Source organism: Bubalus kerabau, chromosome 4, assembly GCF_029407905.1.
Source record: "Bubalus kerabau isolate K-KA32 ecotype Philippines breed swamp buffalo chromosome 4, PCC_UOA_SB_1v2, whole genome shotgun sequence".
In the NCBI taxonomy this organism is placed as follows: domain Eukaryota; kingdom Metazoa; phylum Chordata; class Mammalia; order Artiodactyla; family Bovidae; genus Bubalus; species Bubalus kerabau.
In genome coordinates this window covers 30,085,575-30,110,151 of record NC_073627.1, presented here as the reverse complement: position 1 = coordinate 30,110,151, position 24,577 = coordinate 30,085,575, and the positions used below count along the sequence as shown (strand labels likewise).

Sequence of the window (24,577 nt, the reverse complement as noted above, 5' to 3'; positions counted from 1 at the left end):
TTTTGGGACCGTGGTCACGCTCCTTCCCTGCACAGCAAACTCCATCCTCCATCCTTAGTTCTGACGGCTTCACTGCATTCAGTGGTTTAGGTTCTTTCCCAAGAGACTCAGCCTCATCCCAGAATTGCCACACTGATCTCACCACCCACAGCAAACCTAAGCAAAGGTCCACGTTTATTTTCAGTCCTTTGTGACCTTAGGCTCACCATTCCACTGAAGGTGCCCAGTGTTTAAACCAGAAGAGGTGCCTTCTGAGCTGGGCACTGATGGATGAATAGGAGTCTCCTGAGAAGAGAAAGGGGAAGAGGGGCCATGCGTGTGGAAAGGCTGGGGGGCGACCTGGGCATGTGAGGTGTCCCCCTGCTGTGGCTGCAGCCCAGGTTTGTTCAGAGCGAAGGAGAGTAACAAAGGATGGGTCTGGAGAGGTGGGGTGGGGAGGAGTAATAGGCAAGGCCCTGGTGGTTGGGCCAGGAGCTTCGGGTCAATAGTGGGTCACAGGGGGCGTCAGAGTTTAGAAACTGTGGCGGAAGGATTGGTAAATGAGTGGGAGTGGCGGCGACCACAAGTTCAGCATCCTTGCTGCTCTGGAGACTCAGTTTTATCATCTGTAAGGTGGGTGCAGGAGGAGGACCCACTCCCAGGGCTGCTGGGGGACGCCCTGGAGTCTGAGAGGGGCCCGTGGCTCACACCCCCTGTCTGGGACATCTCTGCTTCCTGTTTCTCCGTCAGGGGAAGTCTCGGTCTCAGCTTCAAAAGCACAAACACGCTCTCAAAACAAAGGAAGCTGGTCCTCGACTGCGGAGGAAGCAGGAAGCTGCCGGCCCTGCTAGCAGCCCAGCTGCCGGGGCGCGGGGACGGCGGTATGGAGTCTGTGGCCCTGTACAGCTTCCAGGCCACGGAGAGTGACGAGCTGGCCTTCAACAAGGGGGACACACTCAAGGTAGGGTGGCCAGGGCTGGCCGAGCTGTGCCTATGTGATATGGGGGGGTGCTTAAAATCAGGGCCCGGATGGCCCTTCTAATAGAGTCTAGTCTCTGGAGGAAGATAGGCCCAGCTTCTCCAGTCATTGGCTACGTGACTCTGGACAAGCCACCTTCTGCCTTGGATTCTCAGTTTTCCCATCTGAGAAATGGGGAGTTAGTTAGTGCTCCGTCCTTTAGGAGCCATTCTGAGAATTCAGCGTAGTAAGTGGCAGGGGCTGATTCAACACCCAGTTTCCCACGAAAGAATTTGAAATGAGTTAGAGAGAGAGAGGCAAAGAGACTGAGACAGAGAGAGGGTCTTGGGAATTAAGTACACACACTAACCTATCAGGGATAAAACAACTGTGACTAAGGGTCTAGATGGGCCTCCCCACAGGTGAGATGAGCCTCAGTGCTACGCAGCTCCCCTCGTGGAACCTCTGTGAGGAGCACACACCCTCCAGGGCAGAGGGGTTTCCAGCCTCTCTCTCTAGGGAAGTGTCCCTGCTTACATGCCTGCATCTGGAAGCGGAGCTCAGGGCCCTGATTCGGGAGCATCTGGCATGATTTGGGTGCTGGATTAGCCATCAAGTCCCACTCAGGAAGCTCCCTGGGCCCCAGGCTCCACGCCGGCCCAGCGGGCATGAGATCGGCCATCCTTCCAGTCTGAGCTGGGGCCCCGCTCCAGGCCGCCCCAAGCTTCAGGCCTCAGAAGGGACAGCACCTCCCGTGGACTGACCGTGTATGGAGGCAGGTCTGAGCTCGGCGGTGTGCTCCAACGCCCGCTTAATCTGCCACGGCCCCATTTTACAGGTGACTAAGTGAGGCCCCCAGGTACCATGACTTGCTCAGTGTGGGGTCAGGTGTGAACCCCTTAACCTGGGCTGGGGCGAGAGGGTGACAGTTCTAAGAAGAGCCACATCATTTTGAGGAAGTCCCCCCTTATCTGTAATAAATTGGGATGCTGGCCCTGGGCCCCCGGGTGGCCGGCAGGGGGTGGTGACCTGAGGACGTGTGGTTACCTGAGGGTGGGGCAGGCTTGACATCAGGACCAACCAGCCAGTGCAGGAGACTCTGAGATCTAGGACCAGCTCACAGGCCTTGTTAGCCAATCTGAGAGAGTTTGGGTCTCTAGTTCCAGACTCCAGAGCTTGGGAGAAAGTGGAATCATGAGGAATTTGGAATGGGGTGGGCAGTGCTTTTCACCTGAGAAGCAGGTGATGGGCAGTGTGGCGGGGATGGATCTGTGGGGTCCCCCAAGGGAATCACCGTGAAAACTATGACACCCCCTTCCCTCCTGGATGCCTGGGCTCACTACCCACCCAGAGACTGGCCGGGTTCCCGCTAACCCTGGCTAGAGCACTGGCATCTTCTGCTGTGTTTGCTTCTAACCCGGGCTCCTGAGGGCAGGGACATAAACCAGTGCTGGCATGGGGCAGGCCCTCAGCAAGACACGGGGTGTCAGCGGAAGGAAGGAGGGATTAAGATGTTAGTCAGGACCCAGGAGGGGACCTCTCAAGGCATGGCAGGCCATGGGAAGGGCTGCCTTTTCCTTCTTTCATACAACAAACCCTCGCTGGCCTGTGGAGCATTGTCCTGAGTGCTGAGGCCACAGGCAGTGGACAAAGCCCAATCCCTGTCCTCCCAAACCTGACATTCCAGAGGGTGAGTCATGCCAGGAGGTGACAGATGGATGGAAGCAATCACCCGGGAAGATGGAATGCAGAGGGTGGGAGGGGCAGGGGGACAGCTTTAGACTGGGGGCGGGGGAGGGCGGGTCTGGGCAGCCTCTCAAAAGAAGTGACACCTCAGCTGAGATCTGAAGGATGAGCGGGACCCAACCATGCAGAGAAGAGGCGGGGGAGGAGAGTGAAGGAGGACATGCATCCAGCGGGGGTGTGAGTGAGTCTGCAGCGTGGACTCAGCCTAGCTCCATGCTCCGTGGTGGCATAAAATATCACAGAGTCCCTAAAAACGCCATCTGGGGAGGGGTCTTTTAACAATGCAAAAATGCTCATGAGGCAACGTGAAGTGGCAAAAAGGCAGAATACAGAGGAATATACACAGAGAGCCAACTCACACGTACTCAGTAGATTTGAGTTTTAGGGATAGGAAACTGACATTCTGCAGGTGAGAAAGGGAAAGCTGAGCCTCTTCTAGGCACCGGATTCGTGCCTAGGAAAAAACACCAGCATGTCCTGAGGAGTTAGTCCTGGGTCCTGGGAGGTAGGCCATCAGCAAGTCCCACTTCCTTGTTCATGCCCCTGCCTTTCCCTGATGGACAGGGATGAGCGAGTGGGCCTTCCAGGCCCAGACCTGGCGACAGGGCCCTTCCTCATGGTGGTGCAGGTGCCAGGTCAAATCCTGCCTTGATTTAAGATTTTGATGGATTTTTTTTTTTTGCATTAAATTTTAAACAGTCTAATTTTTAGAACAGTTTGAGGTTTACAGAAAAATCGAGAAGACAGTACAGAGGGAGTCGCATCTGACACCGCACGCCCACTCTCACCCGTGCATACCCTCTCCCGTGGTAACATTTTAGAGTATCAGCCTGGTTCATTTGTTACATTAATAGACTGATATGGATACATTATCATTAACTACTGGCAGCATGAAAATTTTTTGCATTGATTTTGATTTTTTAACATATTCTTTTAAAATACTATTTACATTGATTTGTGACATTCTCGGAGCTCCGTAAATTTTGCGCTCGAAGTGCCTCCCCCACCTTACGTGCCTGGAGTCCGATTTCTGTAACTGCAAAAGTTCGACTGCGACATCGCCCGGCAGCCCTGCTCTCCAACGCCCGTCTGATGACTGAGCACGCAGGGCGTCCATTCGAGCGTGTTTGCAGCGTACCAGCTGTGAGCGCCCAGTGGACACACAGATTCCAGGCCCTGGGAGCTGGCAGGACACTGTTCTTCCAGTCTTGAGCTCTGCTCTTAGATGACCCTCTGGACAAGTAGCCCCAAATGTCACTTCCCTAAAACATAGCCCCCTCCCAGGAGTAGGCTGCTTTGGGTGCACAGTACCCGTCGCTCCTGGCTAGAGGAAAGATGTGGGTGCTGGCTTACCTCTGTCTCTTCATCGACAGCCTGGCCCCCAGAACCCAGACTCAGGGAGCCCATGGCCTCAGCACCTCCACGGGGACGACCGGTGCACCCCAGGTTGGACACAGCCAGCCCTGAGCTCCCCACCTGCCCCCGCAGCTGTTCCATCACACCCGGCGGCCACACCCGCCCACCAGCACCCAGGCCCAGAACTTGGGGTGGTCTTGGCTGCTTTCTCTGCATCTTGGAGCCAGCCTATCAGCAGTTCCCCCTAAACCATTCCAAATCTGACCACATCTCAGTCACCCCAGTCCAGGGCCCCATCACCGCTCACCTGGGCCCAGCTCCTCACATCCCTCCCTCCAGTCCACAGCCTGGTCTCCACACAACAGCCACAACCCAGAGCCTGACCTTCCCCCAGTGGCCCTCAATGGTTCCTCTTGTTTGTTTTTGTAAATAATTTTCTTTATTTATTGGCTGTGCTGGGTCTTTGTCGCTGTGTGGGCTTTCTCTAGTCGCGGGAACAGAGGCTACTCTCTGGTTGCTGTGCTTGGGCCTCGCATTGCTGCAGCTTCTCTGGTTGCTGAGCACAGGCTGTAGGGCGCGTGGGCTTCTGTGCTTACAGCTCGCAGGCTCTAGAGCACAGGCTCAATAGTTGGGGTGCTCTGTGGCATGTGGGATCTTCCTGGATCAGGGATCGAAACTGAGTCTCCTGCATTGGCAGGTGGATTCTTTACCGCTGAGCCACAGGGGAAGCCTGCTCCTCTTGGTTTTGAAAATAAAAATCTGAATGGCCTCCTCACTCCCACCAGAGTACAATAACGTCCAGCTCTCGCCCTCCTGTGCACCTCACAGTCTGGCCCCCACCTCAGCTGCAGTCACACAGCTTTCCTCTCTGCTCCAAGGACAGCTCGCTCCCACCTCAAGGCCTTTACACTGGCTATTCCTTCAGCCATGGACACTGTTCCCCACATCCTCTCACGTCCAGCCTTTCCTATAATTTGGGCCTCAGCTCACATGTCAGTCACCTCCTCAGAGATGCCTTTCTTGCCCACTCCCCCACCCCTGTGGACAATCCCCTGCCCCAGCCAGGCATCTACATCTTCCTGGTGTATATCTTGCGAGCACTCCCCACTGCATTAAATTATCTTGTTTATTTGTCTGTTTCCTGTTTCTCCCTCTGCCTCTGCCCACTAAAGTGTGACCTCCTGCTCCCTGCTGTGTCATTGGGCTGGACACAGGGCCTGTCCTGCAGGAGGTGCTCAGTGACCACACTGGCCAGGGGGCAGTGGCACAGGACAGCACCCAGGAGAAAGGGCCAAGCTGGGGGCAGGCCAAGGTGGGAGCATCACCAGGGACGGTTGGCAATTCCTGTGTCTCAGAGGGTCTGGGGGCTTTGAACAATGTTGATGGCAAGACCTCAGCTACCGCAACCCATCAGAACATTTCTGAGTCTTTCCCTGGAGTGGAGATGACAGGAAAACAAACAAAGCTGGGATAGACGAGACGTGTTACAGCCTCATGTCCACACAGGACTTTGTAGGTCACAAAACACCACCTCATGCCGTGTAGGCTGCATCTGTTTTACGGTTGCAGAAACCGAGGCCAAGGCTGCAGAGAGAGTTAGAGGCAGGCAGACTGGTCTAGAGCCCCAAGGCTGCCGGGAACCTTCACTGAATCTGTGTCCCATAGGCCCTGATTTTCCCATTAAGCTGGGGTGGGGGGGAATTTGTTTTATGTTGTTTGGTTTTCAGCAAAAGTTTTCCTGAGTCAGCCACCTGCTTCCGGCTGTCCCTGGGGACTCTAGCCTGGCCCAGACAGTGGGGACAGGAAGGAGGGGGCTCGGCGGGCCAGGCGGTCAGACGAGTTGCTGCCCCAGCCCTCACTCCCATGGGGCCTCTGCTTGGGTGGCTCATCTGTGTCTGATTTTTTGTCTCAACCAAGCATCCCCACCGGGTTGGAGCTGATACGTGGACCTGCTCTAGGACGGACAGGGAAGACGGCCCTCGGGCAGGGTCCAGAGACAGAATGAAGGGGGACTGGCGTGAAGAGTGAGGGGGTCCTGCTCACCTCCTCTCTGGGCCTGCGTCCTCCTCTGTGAAATAGCTTTTGATGACAGCAGCCCCGGGGGCCGGGGTGAGAAGGGGTGACCCGTGGCGAGCCTGCCCAGCGACAGGCGAGGGAGCCCAGCGTCCCGCCACCACCCTCAGCAGCTCCCACCCACACTCGGGTTTCAGTTCCCCTCAGGCCACCTGCAGGGCGACGCGGAGCCTGTGACCCGAGCCTTGTCTCAGCCCAAATACCTCCCGTTTGCTCCCCAGGGTCTGAACTCCCCACCAGACCGTCACCCCTGAGTTCAGGCGTGCGGGTTTGTAAATGTGGGTGACCCCAGGTGACCACCACTTGCTGGGGCTCCTCAGACTGCCCCCTCCCCACGTCAGCGGAGGTGTCGAGTACCATGGGCCCCATGCCCAGGGCCACAGCTCAGGGACTGAGGGGCTGTGGGGTCTGCCCTAACCACACAGGGTGCTGGGGGTCTGGGTAGCAGCTCTTGGATGTCCAGCTCCAGCCCCATGTGCCCTTGGCAGGGGAAGCTGACACTCCTGGGTGACCAGGAGCCATGTCTCTCCTGCCCACAGATCCTGAATATGGAGGATGACCAGAATTGGTACAAGGCCGAGCTGCGGGGCGCCGAGGGGTTTGTCCCTAAGAACTACATCCGCGTCAAGCCCCACCCGTGAGTAGCTCCCTCACATCCACAGGGCCCCCTGCCCCGCTGCCAAATGTCCCCTCCCAGCCTGGCCCAGACGGAGTGACCTGCAAGGCCTCACCCCAGCCTCCCTCCATCCGTCTGGAGCCCCCTGTCTGTACCCTGAGCAGAAGTGGGGGACAGAGATGTGATGACTTGTCCCAAGTGGTGGTAGTCCGGGCCAGTCCAGGCCACAACACCGAGGACCTGAGACACCAGAGAGCACCCGGGCCCTGGAGAGGACGGGGCCTGGGCGCTCAGCGCTGGGCCCACCGGCTGCGGCATGGCCTCAGGCAGGCCCTGGCCCTCTCTGTTCTTGTTTCTCTGTCTACAGCACAAGGAGGCCCGAGGTTCCACTCATGGGGGACCCTAGGAGCCTGTGCAGGGGTGGGGGTGAGGGCCCAGGGAGGAGATGGGCAGGAAGGAGGCAGACCTGAGGGCCCTGCCATTGGAGCAGGAGATGGGAGAGCTGGACACCAGCCAAGCAGAGCTGGGACAGGGCAGAGCAGGAGTCAAGTGTGGGGCCCAGGCATCCCCAGGCCTGGGACCTGCTGGCCCAGGGAAGCCTATGGTCAGGCTTTCAACATTGAATGCCCTAGTCTCAGCCCCGTCACAGGCCTAAGTGGCCAAGAATCTATGAAAAACCAAGTGGATATGCGTGGAGTGAAGGCTGAAGTAGCCTTGAGACACAGTCATTCACTAAACACTGGCTATGGCCCCAGGGACCCGGCCCAGGTGATGCTGGAGACACGTGATGAGATGCTCAGGTCAGAGCAGCATGTCCCAGGGAGAGACAGGAGGTAAAGAAAGTATGACAAGAGAAGGCAGTCAGCATCAAGATAACTAACCAGGGAGGCCTTCTCGGAAGAGGTGACAAACTGAGGTTTTGAAGGATGTGTGTAGGAGTTAGCTGCGTAGTCAGAGAAGGGCATTCCGGGGAGAGGGGCAATGAGAACCCCTGGCTGTGGGCCTGGCAGCGGGGCCTCAGATGCTGGGTGGAGGGTGGGAGGAGCCACGGATGGGTTTCAGCGTGGATGGGGGTCCTGCATCTGATGCGGAGGCAGGTGACAGGGCTGGGCAGGCTAGAGGGGGCAGGCTGGGAGCTGCAACATGTGTGTGGTTGTGGGGTGAAAGGAGAGGGAGGTGCACTGCCAGGGTGGGGCCTGGAGGCTGTTTCCTCTTTATCTGTCTTCGAGTTCTTTCCAAAGCTGCCACCACCTCCGGCTTCCTGTGTTGGGCAAGGCCTCTACCCACCTAGGTCCCCTGTCTGGTCTCCAAGCACTCCCACCCCCTGACAGGTCCTGTAGCCTGGGCTCCCGGCCTGCAAGGGCTGTGTGACCTTGACTTCCATAAAGGGAGACAGATGGAGAGAACCTGCCAGGGCCACCAGCCAGGGCCAGGTCAGTGAAAGACACAGTGGAAGTGGGAGCCTCCAGGTAGAGGCTGTGGCCCAGCGAAGGCTGGGAGCCTAGAAGTTTGGAGGCCACTGAGAAACCCAAGTAGAGGCTTTGGTTTACTCAGAAGGAAAGAAAAGCTGATGGATTTCAGGGCCATGCCCTTTGGGGCAATATGGTGGTTGAAGCCAGTCTCCACCAGGGTGGGTAGGAGCCATGGAGGGTTCCGTGTCTGATGGCCCTGGGGTCCCTGGGGCTATCTTTGGCCACTAGTGTCTGGGACAGATCAGGGACCAAGGGCAGATCCCCCACTTGGCTGAGGCCAGGTCCAGGTGTGTTCTGGGCTAACTTCACCCCTGCCCTAGCTCTGAAATAGCAGTGGGGAAAGTCCAGCCAGCAACTGGCTCAGCCTTTGGGACTCCAGTGTGGAACGTGGCAGGGCAGGGGTCTCAGGGGGGCCCTGATCACTGCCACCATGCTGCAGCCCAGGGAGCCTGGGGCAGGTGTGATGCAGGCCATCTACTCCCAGGGCCTCTGGGCATCACAGGCAAGGTCCACCGAGGGTCTGACCCAGTCATGTGGGGGTCTAGGAGTGCACAGTCTGCTGGGCCTGGGAGGTAGAGTAGAAGTTTGCCAGGAGTGTGGGCAGACCAGCTAACAGTGGGGGAGGTGGGGTGTACATGGCTGAAGGTCGGAGCAGTGGTGGTAAACCCCTGCAGGTGGCGGCGCCCTCGTCCTCCCAATGACCCTGCGAGCTGGGTGTTCTCGTCAGCGTCTTGTGGGCCAGGAGACTGTGGCAGAGACAAGTGGCCTGTCCAGGGTCAGAGACAGAGGGAGGTTTGCTTCAGGTGCTGTGGGCCTGGGCTGTGCCCACCAGGACAGAGTTGGGGAAATTTGCCAGGCAAATATTGGCGGGGGGCCTCTGCCCCTCCTTGGGCCTCAGTTTCCACATCAGTAAAATGGGGGCTAAGTGAGGAGTGAGCTGGGTTCTGGGGGTGTCAGGACGGGGAGGCTGGTTTCTCCCATCCTGTCCTTTGAGCTACCGAGGACCAGGAGGGGGCTGGGCAGCCTCCTCAAGACTGCGGTTATGAAAGCCTTTGAGGGTGACGGCCGCCCACACGCGGATGCCTCCTGTGGGGTTTTGTGGGTTCTTCAGAGACACCGGGCCCGGGAAACGCCCACATGGGGCCCCACTGGACCCCTGCTCCCCCTGCGGCAGCACCTGCACCGGTTCCTGCTGGGGGCTTCCCAGAGGAGCTCCGTTCTGGGCACCCCCGAGCCCCAGGCCCTCTGCGTCCCCGCTCAGCCTCCGGCCTGGAGGTTCCTCCGGGACTCCCAGAGACCCAGGCTGAGCTCTCAGAGGCAGCCTGGAGCCCTACCCTTGGCCGCCACCTCCACCGCCTCCACTCCAGGAAAACCCGCCGTGAGATGGGCCCAGGCCTCCCCATCCCCCAGTATGGGGGCAGTTGTGGGCTAGAAGCTCACTTTTGGGGTATGGGCTCCCAGGAGTGGCGTCTAGAACACAATATCAGGACCAGGATTTTATTTTGGGGTGGAAGGTGGGGAGGAGCCTTGGAACTGCTCTTTCTGGCTGGAACCAGGGAGCCAACACCATGAGCTGGGCAGGGTGCCTGTCCTACTCCCCTCAGTCACCACCTGAGACACTGGGGGCCCAACCCGCCCACACCCAGGCCGGGCACATCAGTAAAAAGCCCTCAGAGGAGCTACCAGCGCTCACACATGGCAGGCAGGGGAGGGGTAGGTAGGGCTGCGGGCAGGACCCCGTCTGCCTGCACCTGAGCCCCTGTGCTGGGCTTGCAGGGCTCTCTGTCAACATCCTGACATGACAGGAAATTCCTGCCTCGTATCTCCCCGCTGGGCGCTCAGACTCAGGAAGGGGAGAAGGGAAACGGCTCAGGGAAGGGAGGCTTGGCGGCCTCGGGGCGCCAAGGTCTCACGGTGAGATTCCGGCCACACTGGGCTTTGGTTTTCCCATGTAAACATCAAGAGTGGACTAAAACCCTGGGGCTGAGAAGCCAGCTGGAGGTCACCTGGGCCCTCTGAGGGTAGGCGATTCCCAAAGAGCCAGACTCCGCCAGACTGCCTCGTGCATTTACCAGGAGCCTTCTATATACCTGGTTCTGTTTGGTCAGAAGGAAGAGGGACTTGATTGAACCTGTGAGAAAAAGTCCAGGTGGCCTCAGTCTGTGCATCTGTGAAATGGGTACAGGGAGCGACCCTTCCTCATCAGAGCAAAGCTACTATTTCTCTTTGGTGGTGGTTTAGTCGCTAAATTGTGTCTGACTGAAACAAAGACAAAATAAATTGTGTTTGACTGTTCACAATCCCATGGATTGTAGCCCACCAGGCTCTCTCTGTCCATGGAATTCTCCAGGCCAAAAATACTGGCGTGGCTTGCCATTTCCTTCTCCAGAGGATCTTTCCCATTCAGGGATTGAATCTGGGTCTCGTTCATTATAGGCAGATTCTTTACCATCTGAGCCAGGGGAAACCCATTTCTCTTTGGTCATCTTTAAAATATTTTTTCACTTTTAAGAAACTACAATAGGAAATGTAAAAGCCTAGGTGGGGGTGGCTGGGTCAGAATTCACTGAGGTGTGTGTTTGCCTGAGTGTGTGCACATGTTAAGTCGCTCAGTTGTATCTGACTCTTTGTGACCCCGTGGACTGTAGCTTGCTAAGCTCTGTCTATGGGATTCTCCAGGCAAGAATACTGGAGTGGGTTGCCATGCCCTCCTTCAGGGGATCTTCCCAACCCAGGGATCAAACCCGAGACTCTTGCGTCTCCTGCACTGGCAGGCGGTTTCTTTACTACTAGTGCCACATGAGAAGCCCCGTGTGTTTGCCTGGTGTGGTGGCAAAGGCTGGTGCTCAGGAGGCAGAATGCTGGGACTAGGCACAGCTCCTGTCTGCCACCATGTGTGACCTTGGGTACATGACTTCTGCCTCTCCGGGCCTCAGGTTGATAGTCTGTAAAGTGGGTGCAGTCACACCTCCTGTGTCCAGGACTGCTGGGAGGACCTGGCTGTGATGGGTGCCTGGCACTGGGCAGGGTGGCTGTCCCCCTCGCCCTCACCTTGCCCTCTCTGCAGGTGGTACTCGGGCCGGATCTCCCGGCAGCTGGCGGAAGAGATTCTGATGAAGCGGAACCACCAGGGAGCCTTCCTGATCCGGGAGAGCGAGAGCTCCCCAGGGGAGTTCTCCGTCTCTGTGAAGTGAGTTCTGACCCGAATACGTGGAGGAGGGTGGGCAAGGACGGGCCCTCGGAGCGTGGAGGGAACGACAGACCCCTGGAAGCAGATGACCGTCTGGGGGTCGGGGGTGAGGCGACTGCAGGGCGTGGCCTTGGGCAGTGAGGATTGGAGGCCTACTGGGAGTCCTCCCATGCTGGGCCAAAGGGTCGGCCGTTGTTCCACGAGCAGCAAGTCACCAGGGGAAGCTGATATGACAAGGCTGCAGGGGGAGAGCAGCAAGCCCCCCGGGGTGGGTGTCCAGGATGTGCTCTGGACAGGGTCCCCCTTGTGCTACGCAGTCAAGAGGATGGACCCTGGGGCCAGGGTGCTTAGGTTCACATTCCAGCTTGGCCATTTCCTGTCTGTGTGACTTTGGGCAAGTCACTTAACCTCTCTGTACCTGTTTCCTCACGTGTAAAATGAGTTATTGCGAGGAGCAAATGAGTCATTCTATTGAGAGCCGTTAGAATAGTGGCTGCCACTGAAGCAGGGTGGCAGCCTCTGGGCAGAGTGGAACCAGAAACCAGAAGTCACAATGGGGCAATGAGGAGTCCAGGTGGAAGGAGGGGCAGGAGCCGGGGAGGGGGTCGGGCCCCGCTCATCTCTGTCCTGCCTCTTCTGCACCTGGAACAGGGGGATGTGGGAGCAGCAATTCAAGGACTAGTCGCTGAGTTATGTGCAGTGTGCCGGGCAGCATCAGGGACTCAGGAAACAACAGTGAAAAAACAAAGTTGCTGTCCTTCAGGGTTTGTGTCTTAGTCGGGGAGACAGACCTTGAAACGAACACAGCAGGAGCCAGGTGGCAGGGACGGATGGCCTCAGGTTTGAGCAGAGATCTGCAGCTGCGATGCAGGCTGTCCGGGGCCCCGGGAGTGAGGACTGGGAGGAGAGCTTCCACGAAGAGGGAACAGCAAACGGAAAGCCCCTGGGGTGACTGGGCAAAGCCAGTGTGGGGAGGGGTGTCAAATCCAGAGAAAATGGCCTGACAGGTCCCTAGCAGGAGGTGGGTTCCCCCAGAGCAATAGGCCTCCACGGAGCATCCCCACTAGGGGAAGGAAGTGGATCCCTTGGGCTACTGAGGAGGAGGATGGCTGGGATCGAGGTGGGCCCGGGAAAGAGCCAGGTGGAGTCGCTGGCATTAGCACTGGGATGGGGCTGGAGGGTCAGGGAGGTGGCATGTGCCCGTGAGTTGGGGACCACCAACAATAATACCACCATCAGGGTTGCTGAGGACACTGGGCACGTAGCTGGATGGGATGGGTGGGTGGACGTGGGCAGTGTGGCCTCAGGGTGCTGGATGGCACCAGTCTTCTAGGACTTGGATGTGTCACAGCCAACGGCTGGCTGATTTTCCAATGGATAAACATACATAGGATGGCTTTGATGGCTTCTGTGGGGGCAAGTCTGATGTGGCACCAGGCTCAGGGGAGGGAAGAGCTCGTGTCTCCCAGCAGGCTGGCCATGAGGCTCCTGTTTGCAGAAATGTGCCCCAAGGGAGGGCTTTCCTGTCTGTTCTGTACAGAGCTTGTGGTGGTGTGCAGTTGGCACACTGGAGCCCTGGCAGGTGGGCTTCTCCTCGTCGGGGTCAGGAGAGCTTCTGGGGATGGTGGTCCCACACCAGGGGTCACAGCCCTCACCCGCCCCTCTCCAAGCTTTGTCACCAGCCTTGGCTTTTCTCACTTCCATTTCCCCAGGGAACAGGCTGAGCTCCTGATCCAAGGCAATGGCTCTCCTCCTCTCTGAGCCTCAGGGGTGGTGAGACACCAGTTCTTGGCCCTGAGTGTCTGGAGCCCCCTGGCTTGCCCCTCCCTCCACAGCCCAGCCCTTGAGGCCAGTGGGTCCCCGAGGAACAGGAAGTGGCAGTTTTCCCTGTGCTGGCTCCCAGGGCCCAGTATCTCCTGGGAAAGGCGCCCGCCAGGCGGGCTGGTCTGGCCTCGCTCCAGGAATCAGCTCCAAGGTCACCGCAAAGCAGGGCACAGGGGGCTTCTTTGGCCACCTCTGCAGCCTGAACTGAGCTCCTACCCACCTCCCCCTCACCTGAGAGTGGATCCCATGGCCTGAACTTCCGCCGTGGGTGCCCTGGCACCCTGCCCTCTCCTGGAGCCTCCCGGGACATGCAGACCTGCCACCCCAGGCACGGGGTCAGGCCAGTCAGCTCAGCCTGTGGGGTGTGTGTGTGTGTAGGACAGGGGAGGAGTCCCTCAGGGAGTGAGGGACTGGGGTCTCCACAATGCCTGATCGAGGGAAGTTCGATGGCAGCAGACACTCCACAGGCTGGAGGAGATGACATCTGAGCTGGGACCTGAGGCATGAGTAGGAGTTTGGTGCACAAAGAGGAGAGGGGATGCCAGGCCCAGGGAACAGCAAGTGTGAAGACCCAGAGGTGGGGCAGAGAAGGTGGGCTTGGAGAGCAGTCTGTCTGTCCGAGCGGGAGGGGGATGGGCAGTTTTAGGGAGCCAGCACCAGTGGTGTCTGGGAAAGGGGCCTGGAGTGTCCCTCAGAGAAATCCCCGCACACACACTGTCCCCCTTGTTCCACCCCAGGCATCCTGCCCAAGCCCTTCCCCCTAGCTCAGAGCCAGAACCCTGGGTGCCCGGATTGTGGTGTGTACACAGCACCACCAGGTGGCGCCCTCCAGCCTCAGTGGCATCTCCCAGGGCCAGGATCCTGGGTCCTGCCCCTACTCTGGCCCATCCTCTGTCAGGGGGCCTTTCAGGGCCCTTGGAGGACCACCAGGCAGACCTCAGAGCAGGAAACAGGGCATCTGTGGCTAGGAGAGGGGCTTTTGAGGAAGAATATCAGCTGTGTAATCCTGGGCAAGGTACGCTGGTCTGCTTCCTCGTCTGTGAGATGGACATCGATGTAAGGGGCTGAGTATGCTGCCAGCACACAGCAAGTTCTCCCCAAATGTTGGCTTCCCCGGTGGCTCAGCAGTAAAGAACCCGCCTGCCAGTGCAGGAGACACAGGCTCGATCACTGGGTGGGGAAGATTCCCTGGAGAAGGAACTGGAGTGGCAACCCGCTTCCCGCCTGGGAAATTCCATCGACAGAAAAGCCTGGTGGGCTACTGTCCATGGGGTCGCAAAGAGTCAGATATGGCTTAGCGACATGAACAACAACAATCCCAAAAGCCAGCTATAGTTGTCATTGCCATGTCAACCCTCCCAGGACCACACAGTGTCTCCTGGCCCCAGCCCCATGGTCCCAGGCTGTTAGAGAAAGGCCAGTGGCCATGTGGGGGTGGGCAGCCCAGCTCTCTTCCTGTGTAACCTCAGCAGATCCAATCCTCCTCGGCTATAACGTCCTTATATCCAGTGCGGAGACAGTAGCCAGGACGTCGTGAAGTCCAGTGACCTGACAGCTACCCTTCTAGGTGATGACTACGCAGATGCATGTGCAAGAGCATTTCCGCCTCACTGGCAGGGCTCCCGGGACCTCTGATCCTACACGAGTGGCATCTCCCGCACGCTCCCGCCAAGCCTCATAAAGCTGTCAGAGGTGGGGTTTACGGGCCTTGCTCTGCCTCCTGGAGTGACAGTGGCCACGGCTGGGTGCCCTTTACGAGTTTACAGAGGGCGGTCACCCCCCACCCCCACCTCCGGGAGCATATCTGAGCTGGCGGCCTGAGGGCCAGGGCAGGGGCGCACGGCCTGGCTGTGTAACTTTTGCCCCCGCTCTGATACAGGCTGCGGTGGGCTCCTTGGTTGGAAGCAGTTTGTTCCCCAGTGAGACTAGGAAGACGCTTGCTTCTTTTCAGGCTCAGGTGCCTGGGGTCCTAACTGTTTGCTCTGCCCCTCTGGTTGCTGAGCCCCTACTGTGCACCAGGCTCCATGCCCAGTTTCAGGGACTCAGCTGCTATCAATTGAACAAAGCTCCCTGTCCTTTTGGCTCAGGCTCCACTGGGGCGACTGATAATTTTATACATGTATGTATGAGGAGATGTGTATGTATAATTTATTACACAATTAGTAAATTATATAAAATCTTGGAAGATGAAAAAGGCTCTTGGAAAATGAAGCAGAAAGAATCAGAAGAAGGCATAGTTTTATGCAGGCAAAGACAGGGAGGAAGTGACCTCAGAAGTCTGGTGTGCAAGTGAAGAAACAAAGGCTCAGAAACGTGCAGTAACTTGCCTGAGGTCACACAGCCAGAAACAGCAGAACTAGTGCCCATTGACACCCCCATGACCTGAAAGACCAGGTCTGCCCTTCCGCTCTCCTTCCCTGAGGCTGAAAACCCGGTGTTGGGGGTTCTCTCTCCACTCCCTTCCCAAGGTCAGTTTGATTCTATCTCACATCTGCTGCAGAACAAGTCATCCACCCCCTCCTTTTTCACAGATGGGAAGACTGAGTCTACACAAGGGCCATGCCTTATCAGAAATCACCCAGTAGACAGTCAGCAACCTGGCCTCCACCAGGCCACCAATCTGGTCTCCAAGCCCTGACTGGGGGGTCCTGGGGATCCTGACACCTTACCCCAGCCTTGTTTATCCACCCTGGGCCACTGTCACCCTGGCTAACGCCGCCACCAGGCCAGAAAAACCTGCTGGGCAGGACCAGCGGCAGCTAGCATCAGGCCTGACTTCATCCTTTAGACTTTTCTGACAGCCCAGGGGCCCGGCCCAGCCCTCACCCCCCTGGGTAGGTGGGCGTGAGGGTCACAAACAGGGATACACACACCCATGGCTGCTCGGAGATGGATGCACATGGCCGGCCTCCCAGAGCAGGGAGAGACACACGCACACATCCAGGTGTGATGGAGAGACACTGGCACACGCAGGCCCAGACATCAGACACATACATCAGGCTTGGTGCCCCCTCCAGCTTGGGAGGGCTCACCCAGCAGGGCCACCCCTCCTAAGCTCTGGGGTCACCTGGACTTAGACTCGGGCCTGGGGAGGTAGGAGACAGGCTGGCAGGGAGAGAAAGCCTGCCCAGGTGCTGGGTCCTCATCCCTGTCACATGGAAGAGGGTCGGTCACTCTTCAGGCCAGGGGCTGGCTCAGAGGAGGGTCACACCTGCTCACAGACACAGCAGACCAGCTGCCCCCAGCCGTGGGCGGGCTCCTCTCCCCTCTGGGCCCTGCTATCCCATCTTGAGCCATGCACAGGCTGGGGACTGGACCACGAGAGCTTCCCAGGTTTGAGAATCCGCCAGTTGTCAGGCTGATGAATTTGAGCAAACTCTGGGAGATAGTGGAGGACAGAGGAGCCTGGCACACTGCAGTCCCCAGGGTCACAGAGAGTTGGACTCGACTTAGCAATTGAACAACAATAAGGTTCTAGAACTGCTGGATCCCTTGCCCCCTCTCAGGTCTCGCCCCTTCCCTGGGTATGATCAGGGAAACACTCCATTCTGGGTGACGTCCGGGTGACTGAAGGTAACCTTCAAACACCAGAGTGTTCAGAACTGTGCTCACTTGGAGCTGAGGTCTCCTCAAAATCCCTACACCCTCCTCCGACCCTCACCCGGAGGACAGCTGCTGAATACACCCCCGGCTCCTCCTTGGAGATGGCACTGAATTAGGGACTCTGCCTCCCCAGCACCACGGCCACAGTCCAGGGGCTGGGAGAACCCCAGGCTCTCCAGGACAGGGCATGAGGGAGTCAAGAACCGAGGCTGCAGCAGGCTGGACAGGAGGGAGGTGCCTGCCTGCCTGCCTGCCCTCCTCCCATCCTGGGACATGGACACACATGTCCTACAGCTGACAGCACAGGTGCTTAGTCACCTGGGAACAATGCTTGCTGACGGCACACGAGCGGCTTTGTCTCAGGCCGGGGTGATGGCTCTGCCTGGTCACAGAGCCTCCAGCATTTTCTGGCCTCAGTTCTGCAGGTGGAGCTGGCTGCCCTGAGCGTGGACATGTGTTAGAGGGGCTGGGACTACAGCTTAGAGCCAGCGGGGGTTGGGGGATGTCAGCGGGGTCTGGGAATGAAACAGCCAGTGAGCACGGATGCCTGGGCTGCCCCACAGTGTCCTTGACCAGATCCTCTCCCAACTGGGCTATGCCTGGGCCGACTCCTGCCTTCCTGCCTTTGGGTATCTGTGAGCAGTGGGTTGCTGGCCGGCTGCACAGGGCTGAGGAAGACAAGGAGTCCCCTGACTCTGGCTGAGGGCATCTGAGGCAGCTCACAGAGCTTGGGCCATGTTACCCAGGCTTTGAAGCATGAATAAGAGTTTGACTGAAGAAGAATTTGGAAGAAATAACGTAGCAGAGGCCTGGAGGCATGCTTGAAAGTGGAGAGAGAAGCTATGGCGTGGTTGGGATCCTTGCCTTGGGCAGGGCGGGAGGATTCCCCCTCCCCCAGGCCCAGAGACACAGAATGGAAGGTATTTACCTGGAACAAATCTCTATCTTAAATCTCACATCTTACCTTTAACAAGGCAGCACGCCAGGCCTGGGGCTGACAGGTGGAGGAAGTGAGCTCAGACAGAGATAGGCAGCTGGGGGATGGACGCCGAGCTCCGGTCCAGGCCCTCGAAGCACTTGGACGGCAGCACTGCAGGAGCTCAGGCTGCCCAGTCACGTGCGGCCCCTCCTGGCGTGGGATAGGCCGAGCACAGGGAGGCACCGGCAGGTCCCTCTGCCCTGTGGCCAGTCTGGGAGAGGCAGGCCATCCCTTCAGTTGGAAGGTGCTGGGCAGAGGGGTGGGATGCGGTGCAGTTGGGATGCAAGGCTGGGTAAAGGGAGGGAGAAGAGAAAGGGGTATGTTGATCGCATCAGAGTGTATTTGAAGAAAATTGAGGCTGGACGGGTCATCAGAGCCAGACCTTGAGATCAAGGTGTTAGGATTTTACCCCGAGGGCCGAGGGCCGTGGAGAGCCATAGAAGGTTCTTAAGGGGGGTGGAGGTGGACAGGAAGCATCCCATAGCCTGAGCCTCTTGCACACTGGCAGGCTTTGGTCTAAGTCAGGATGCTCTTAGGACTCGCCCCTCAAGGGACTGTGAGGGCTGAGAGGGGATGAGGTCGGGGAGGGAAAAGAGAGTTAAGGCTGAGGGGACGTTGGAGAGAGGAGGTGCTGTCTGCTCAGCTCTCTCAGAGGAACCATGCAATATTGCCAACAAATGAGCGTTCACCCAGAAGGGAGGTATTACTATGAGGAAATCGAGGTTCAGAGAAAGTAAGTGATTTGCCTAAGGTCACAGAGCAAGAAAGTGTCCTGATCCAGGGTCCACATCCTTAACTCCACACTCCACGGCCAGGAGATTCCCTGTGCCTTGCATGGAGCCCATTGGGGGGGACTCAGTCCTCACCCGGAGAGGAAAAGGCCAGGTTCCAGGGGGCAGGGGGAGGGCCCATCTGAGCAGCCGTCTGAGATGGCCTCTCCCCCAGCTACGGGGACCAGGTTCAGCACTTCAAGGTGCTACGCGACCCCTCAGGGAAGTACTACCTGTGGGAGGAGAAGTTCAACTCTCTTAACGAGCTGGTCGCCTTCTACCGGACCACCACCATCGCCAAGAAGCGGCAGGTCTTCCTGCAGGACGAGGAGCCCCTGCCCAAGGTGGGTGGGGTTGGGGGGCGGCAGGAGGAGGGTCTAGCACAGCTTCTCCAGTTCTGTCCTGGGGGTTGCCGTGAAGCAAGAGGAGTTGGGGGGCAGGGGGACGCGGGAAGGGTGGGTAGAAACTGCTGGGCAAGCAGAGCCTGGCTTATTCTCAGCCAGAAGCTGTGCGTGGCACACTGTAGGTGCTCAGTAGTTGTGTGTTGAGTGAGTGAAGGTATGCCACCTGCTGAGCCTCCTGGGAGCAGGCACCTCACAGGTAGGAAGCTGAGGCTCAGGGAGCAACGGGACTCGTCCCAGGCCGCCTGCCGGGTGGGGTCAGCACTGGCTTCTGCTTGCCAGCAATGGCCTGGGGTTGGGAGGTGGGGCAGGGGGTGCCCGTGGGCCAGGTCCTGGCCTGGTGGAGGGGGTCTAGCCACCCCTCGTTCTCATAATAACAGCAATTTGCCAGCCGGCTCTTTCATCAAGGGGTCCTGGGACCAGATCTCAGTCTCATTAGGGTGATGAAATCAGCCAGTGGGGTTATTAGACCTGACATACTATTTTCCTTGGGACGGGGTGTCAGCAAGGCCTGGGGCTGGAGGTCGGGACCCTGTACAGCCTAGTGAACTCGGGTTCTGTTGGGGAGGGAGAGGGGGCCACAGGCTGCTGCTCCAGTCCTGCCTGTTCCTAGGCCCCCCAACCCCCTCTCCTAGCCAGGTGTGATCTTAGGGCCAGTTCCCTCCCCTGGGCCTCAGCTTCCCCTGGGGCCAGTAGCATGAGCCCTGGGAACTGATAGGAGAGTAAACAGTGTTTTCAGAGGACCCCCTCCTCCCCCGCCTTATCACCCTCCTCCCATCACCACACTTAGCGCCTGGCCCACTCAGAGCTCAGTCTCAGGGATGGTTCCCCCAGTGGGTCTGCTGCCCAGGCCAGCTCTGCCCTTGGAAAGTGTGAGGGGGCCACGAGGGAGCTGGTGGCTGCCGGAGGGCTCTCCCACAACCACCGCCTGGCTCTGAGGTCACCCACCCTGCGAGGCGACTGCAGAGCAGGCCTGGCCCCTGGAACCCAGGCTGCCTCCTCTGTCCTGGGCAGAGAACTGCTAATTACAGCCTGTCCATGATCCTATCGCCTGCCCAGATGAGATTCTGCAGGCTCGGAGCAGAGTGCCTGGTGGGCAGGCAGGTCCAGGGTGCTGGGTGTGATCATCATGGCGCCAGGCTGACGTGCCCGGCGGGGAGCTCTCATCCAGCAGCCATTCGCAGGGGGCAACCAAGTCCCACAGAGGTCAGGGACTTACCCACGGCCACTGGGGCACAGGTGGGACTAGAGCCCAGCCTGAGAGATGGAAGTGTGCAAAGTGACATCCTTTGCCTCAAAGCCTGGCCAAGGGTAACAGCAGCAGACTGCTCATAGCCACACATCACTTTACAATTTAAAGGCCTGTTCCCATAGGTCTGGGGCCTGGAGTCAAAAGCTCAGGAGAGAGCCCCCAAGACGCACAGTTATCTAACCAAAGTCCCATGCTGAGGCCCAGGACTTGGTCCCTTGATTGCTGGCCATATGGTCCCAGCTGGGCTGCCAGGACAGACCCTGTGGAGATGTAGGGTCTGTGCTGCAGATGTGCAGGGAGCGGGCAGCCGGAGGCCCATGGCGGGGTGGGGTGGGGGGATGGCTGTCATCTGAACCTGGACACAGAGCTGGGTTCAATCCCAACTCTGCCTCTTCTTGGGGCTTCCATGGGGACAGCCCAGCCGGGGGCTCCTGAAAGCCCACTGACCATCTCCTCCCTCGCAGCCGCCCCGGGCCTGCTTCGCCCAGGCCCAGTTTGACTTCTCAGCCCAGGATCCCTCCCAGCTCAGCTTCCGTCGCGGTGACATCATTGAGGTCCTAGAGCGCCTTGACCCCTGCTGGTGGCGGGGCCGGCTCTCCGGGCGGATCGGCTTCTTCCCGCGAAGCTACGTCCAGCCGGTGCACATGTGACCGGAGTGGGCCCAGGGGCTGAGTCAGTGGACCCGCCGTCCACCAGGCACGTGGAGAGAGGACACTGGCGCCCCCAATCCAGGGCTTTGGACGGGAGCATGGGCGTCTTGACTGTCTGGCTGGCCTTTGGTGCTTCATGCTAACTGGGATGGGCCCAGGGCCCTGGAACCACTGCCACGTGCAGCGCCCACTGGTCTGGGGGGCTCCAGGGCCTCCGCTGGCCTCTGACATCACAGGTTGGCCAGCAGGGCCCGTCCACTCCAAACACCAATGCCCCACCCCAGGAGGGCTGAGGACTCGGGCTCCACCCACTGGGGGCTCAAGCCAAGGAACCACAGGCTGGGCCTGCCTGTCTCTCCATTCAAAGCCCCAAGGGCTGGCTACTGGGAAGGGGGCCAGGGCCCTGTATACCAGTGACCCGGATTTCTGGACAGACCCTGGTGGAAAACGACTTCTCAGCTGTCCTTCAAAGACTCTGGGATCCACAGGCCTCCAACACCCGTGTCCACTGCAGACACTTAGTGAGGAGGGCAGGGTAGAGGCGAGGTCCCGAGGAAGGAGGGGAGGGGTGGGAGGAATGGAGGCAGCTGCTCCTTGCCACTGGCCCCATGGGACGGATGCACGCCAAGGGGGTAGCCCTGGACATGGCCCCCTCGAAGACACAGCTGCACCTGCCATATTTGTTGAGGCCCAGGTTCTGCCCAGACCAGGGCTTCAGGAAGTGGCGGTCACTGCAGACCAGGTGGGGAGCTGAGGCAGGAGCTGGACTTTGAGGTCCAGCAGCATCCAGGATGGGGGCAGCCTTGGTGGGCCTGGCTTAAGGAGAGGCTGGGTGTCTATGGGGATGGCGCTGCCATACGACCCGGGACACTCAGAGGCCTGAGCTCTGGTGAATTCGCTGCTCATGACCTGGGCCCGTGAACTCAAAATAAATACAGTAAAAGAAGATAAGGATGTCCGTGAGAAATCTCATTTTCTTTCCAATTACAACTACAATTTTTAAAGTATCAGACATTCTTTTTTTCCCATTTCCTCCCTAATTTTTCAGGGCTCCTACTTGGCTGGCTTGGCCAGTCACTGGGCACTGGCCTGTGCTGTGGCCCAAGGCGTGCTGCCCTCCTCTGGCCCTTGGTGTTCTTGACAGGGAAAGGGGTACTCTGGGGGCAGCGTCAGGCGAAGTAGGTGTAGAAGAAGATGTTGACGCACATGAGGAGGATGGCGTTGACACCGCAGACGCGAGCCCAGAAGGCGTGTCTCTGGGATGCTCGGCCATCACCTGGGGGTGGTGGGAGGAACGGGGGGATGAGGGCCACGGGGTCCCACCCAGTGCCCTTGCCTGCCGCCCTGCCATGGGTGAGAGCAAGAGGGGGGCCTAGGGTCACACACACACACACACCTGTTTTCACTCCCAAGGGCAGGTCCTGAGCCAGAGTCCACCAGGTCAGGCTCTGGATCTAGAGGGAAGGGCAGGGGTGAGCCCAGACAGGGGTCAGTGACAGAAAGAGGGCAGGGACCAGGGTTAGATGGGGTTACAGGTCAAGACCCAGAAGATTCCTGAGTCAGAGATGGTCAGAGGCCAGGGGTGAGGGCGGGCTCACCTGGACGTCCTGGGGGTGTGGTGTCAGCAGGCTCCCAGCGACCACCACAGCCCCGCTGAGCAGGAAGAGGGCCACGGCGAAGTGCAAGTAGTGGACGCCATGGAGGATGGGGGGCCGAGTGTCAGGGTGGCCGCAGGGCGGGGCTGGGTGCAAGAACTCCAGCACCAGCCTCGTGGCACCCACTGCCAGCCCCGCCATCAGGCCCCAGAAGGCTCCCTGGAGGAGAAGGCAGGGCCGCTGGGGCCTCGGGAGGAAGGCCAGGCCTCCCCCACTCAGCACCCAGGCAGCAGGGGAGATGAGCCCTGAAGCCTCCCGCTCTCCCCACATCCCACCTGCTCATTGGCCCGCCGCCAGAAGATGCCCAGGACGAAGACTGCGGTCACCGGTGGGGCCAGGGAGCTGGTCACCGACTGCATGTAGATGAAGAGCTGCCCGCCATTGGAGCCCTGCAGGACGGGGATCCAAGCCACACTCACGCCGACGAGCACCACGATGACCAGCCTGCAGGCAGCAGGAGGCGGGCCGTCCTCAAGACCCCCACCCCTCCCCACCTCCCCTGGGTCACTGAGGCTGGCTCTCCATCTGTCCCCTGCAGCGGAGCTCCAGCCTCCTCCCCGGCCCCTGCTCCTCTCCTCCAAGGACACAGCTGGCCTTGCCCTCTCCAGACTCTTCCATGGCTCCCCGCTGCCTGCAGAAACTGCCCCCGACTCAGCCTGTGTGCTCCTGGTCATCCCTGCCATCTCCCCCTGGTCTCCTGTCCATCTTCAAGGCCCGACTCCACCTCTCTAGGTTTGCCATCTCCCACTCCTGGTGGCAGCAGCCTCATCCTTTAGTTCCCTGCTGCACGCACCTCCCAGCACACAGTAGGCGCTCAATACACACTTGTGAATGACCTGTTGCCCTCACATCCAGGCCAGACTGAGCCCCTGGTGGTTCCTCAAACCCTGGCAGGCCTTTGAAGGAGTCGGGACCTCTGGTGGCACACCCCACCCTCTGCTGTGCGTGGCCTGAAGCCCCTCTCCCTGCCCCCCTGTGTGGACACCTCCTCTCAGCTCCTGCCTGCCTCTGGCTGGTGTGAGCAACCCCCCCGACCCCCTCCCCCCCCCCACCAGCAGGGACGTGTTTCACTCATTCCTCCATGAAGCATTCATGAGGAGCCTGCCCGAGAGAAGGACGGGGTGCTGGGGCTAGGTCTTGGTGACGAGCGGGCCTGGTTTCAATGCTGCCCCTGGAGTGGGGTGTTCTGTCATCGTGTGCTCAGGGCTAGGCCAAGGGAGCCCAGAGGAAGCACCAATCCAGGAGGGCTTGCAGGAAGAGGGGGCCCTGCGGCATTGGGGGACAGAACTGGGGCTAGGTGTCCATATGCCCTTCTCTGCTTAAGGGCCCCTTGCCTGTATCCTGGCTCACCTGGATGTCCCTCACCCCCAAGGTGGGTGACAGGTGGGACCCTCCGGGACCCCAGAAAGGACAGCAAGAGGCCACGTGTGCAGCTGGGCGGGCCCTCCCCTTCCCGGCCTGAGGGAGAGGGTGGAGGAAGGAGGCGCCCCCTTGATTAGGGCTAATTAACCCTCCGCCTGGCAGGCGGCGGGCGCTGCCCTCTTCAAAGGCACAGGCAGGCTGCACCCCACCCTCCTTGCACAGGCCCTGCATCCAACACCAGACTCAGCATCTCTCACAGGGCTGGGCCTCTGCAGCTGGCCTAAAGTGTGGCCCTGGCCCTCACCAGCCTCTGGGGTTTGCTCTTCTGACTCAGCCCCCACCAGGCTGCCAGAGGGACCCAAAACCCAGAGGCTGTTCCTTCTGCCTGGAATGCCCTAATCAGCTCCTCCCCCAGCAAAGCCTCCTCATCCTCCAAAGCCCAGCTTGAGGCCCTCCTCCTCCAGGAAGTCTTCCTGCCCCCCCAACCCCATTCTGCTGTCGGGTGGGCAGGCCCCCTCCACTGTCCCTGGGCTGCAGCTGTGGTCACTTTAGGGGAGCCCCACAAGGCCAGGTGTCTCTGAGACCTCTCTGGGTCCCAGGGAGGCCCTGCACTAGCGGACTGAAAAGCAGGGGTGGGTGCAGGGAGGACCAGGGAGTGAGGCTCCGGACGCCGGTCATGAAGTGATCACAC

At 59.2% G+C, this 24,577-nt stretch overlaps 2 protein-coding genes across 5 annotated transcripts in view; one reads left to right on the top strand and one right to left on the bottom strand.

Moving 5' to 3' along the window:
• The first annotated feature begins 806 nt into the window (after window positions 1-806).
• Window positions 807-22,942, top strand: GRAP (GRB2 related adaptor protein). The gene is made up of 5 exons (XM_055576353.1): window positions 807-940; window positions 6,652-6,749; window positions 11,268-11,390; window positions 18,742-18,910; window positions 20,684-22,942. Exons 1-5 carry the CDS (start codon window positions 863-865, stop codon window positions 20,867-20,869), a joined length of 654 nt encoding a protein of 217 aa, XP_055432328.1. The 5' UTR covers window positions 807-862; the 3' UTR covers window positions 20,870-22,942.
• Window positions 21,901-24,577, bottom strand: part of SLC5A10 (solute carrier family 5 member 10) — a 54,944-nt gene continuing 52,267 nt past the window's right edge. For all 4 annotated transcript variants that reach the window (XM_055576349.1, XM_055576348.1, XM_055576351.1 and 1 more), the window contains 4 exons: window positions 22,800-22,968; window positions 22,468-22,683; window positions 22,266-22,323; window positions 21,901-22,145 (listed from right to left, as the gene is read on the bottom strand). In XM_055576349.1, coding sequence (XP_055432324.1) covers window positions 22,039-22,145; window positions 22,266-22,323; window positions 22,468-22,683; window positions 22,800-22,968 — 550 coding nt within the window. In that variant the 3' untranslated portion in view covers window positions 21,901-22,038. The remainder of the gene's footprint in view (window positions 22,146-22,265; window positions 22,324-22,467; window positions 22,684-22,799; window positions 22,969-24,577) is intronic.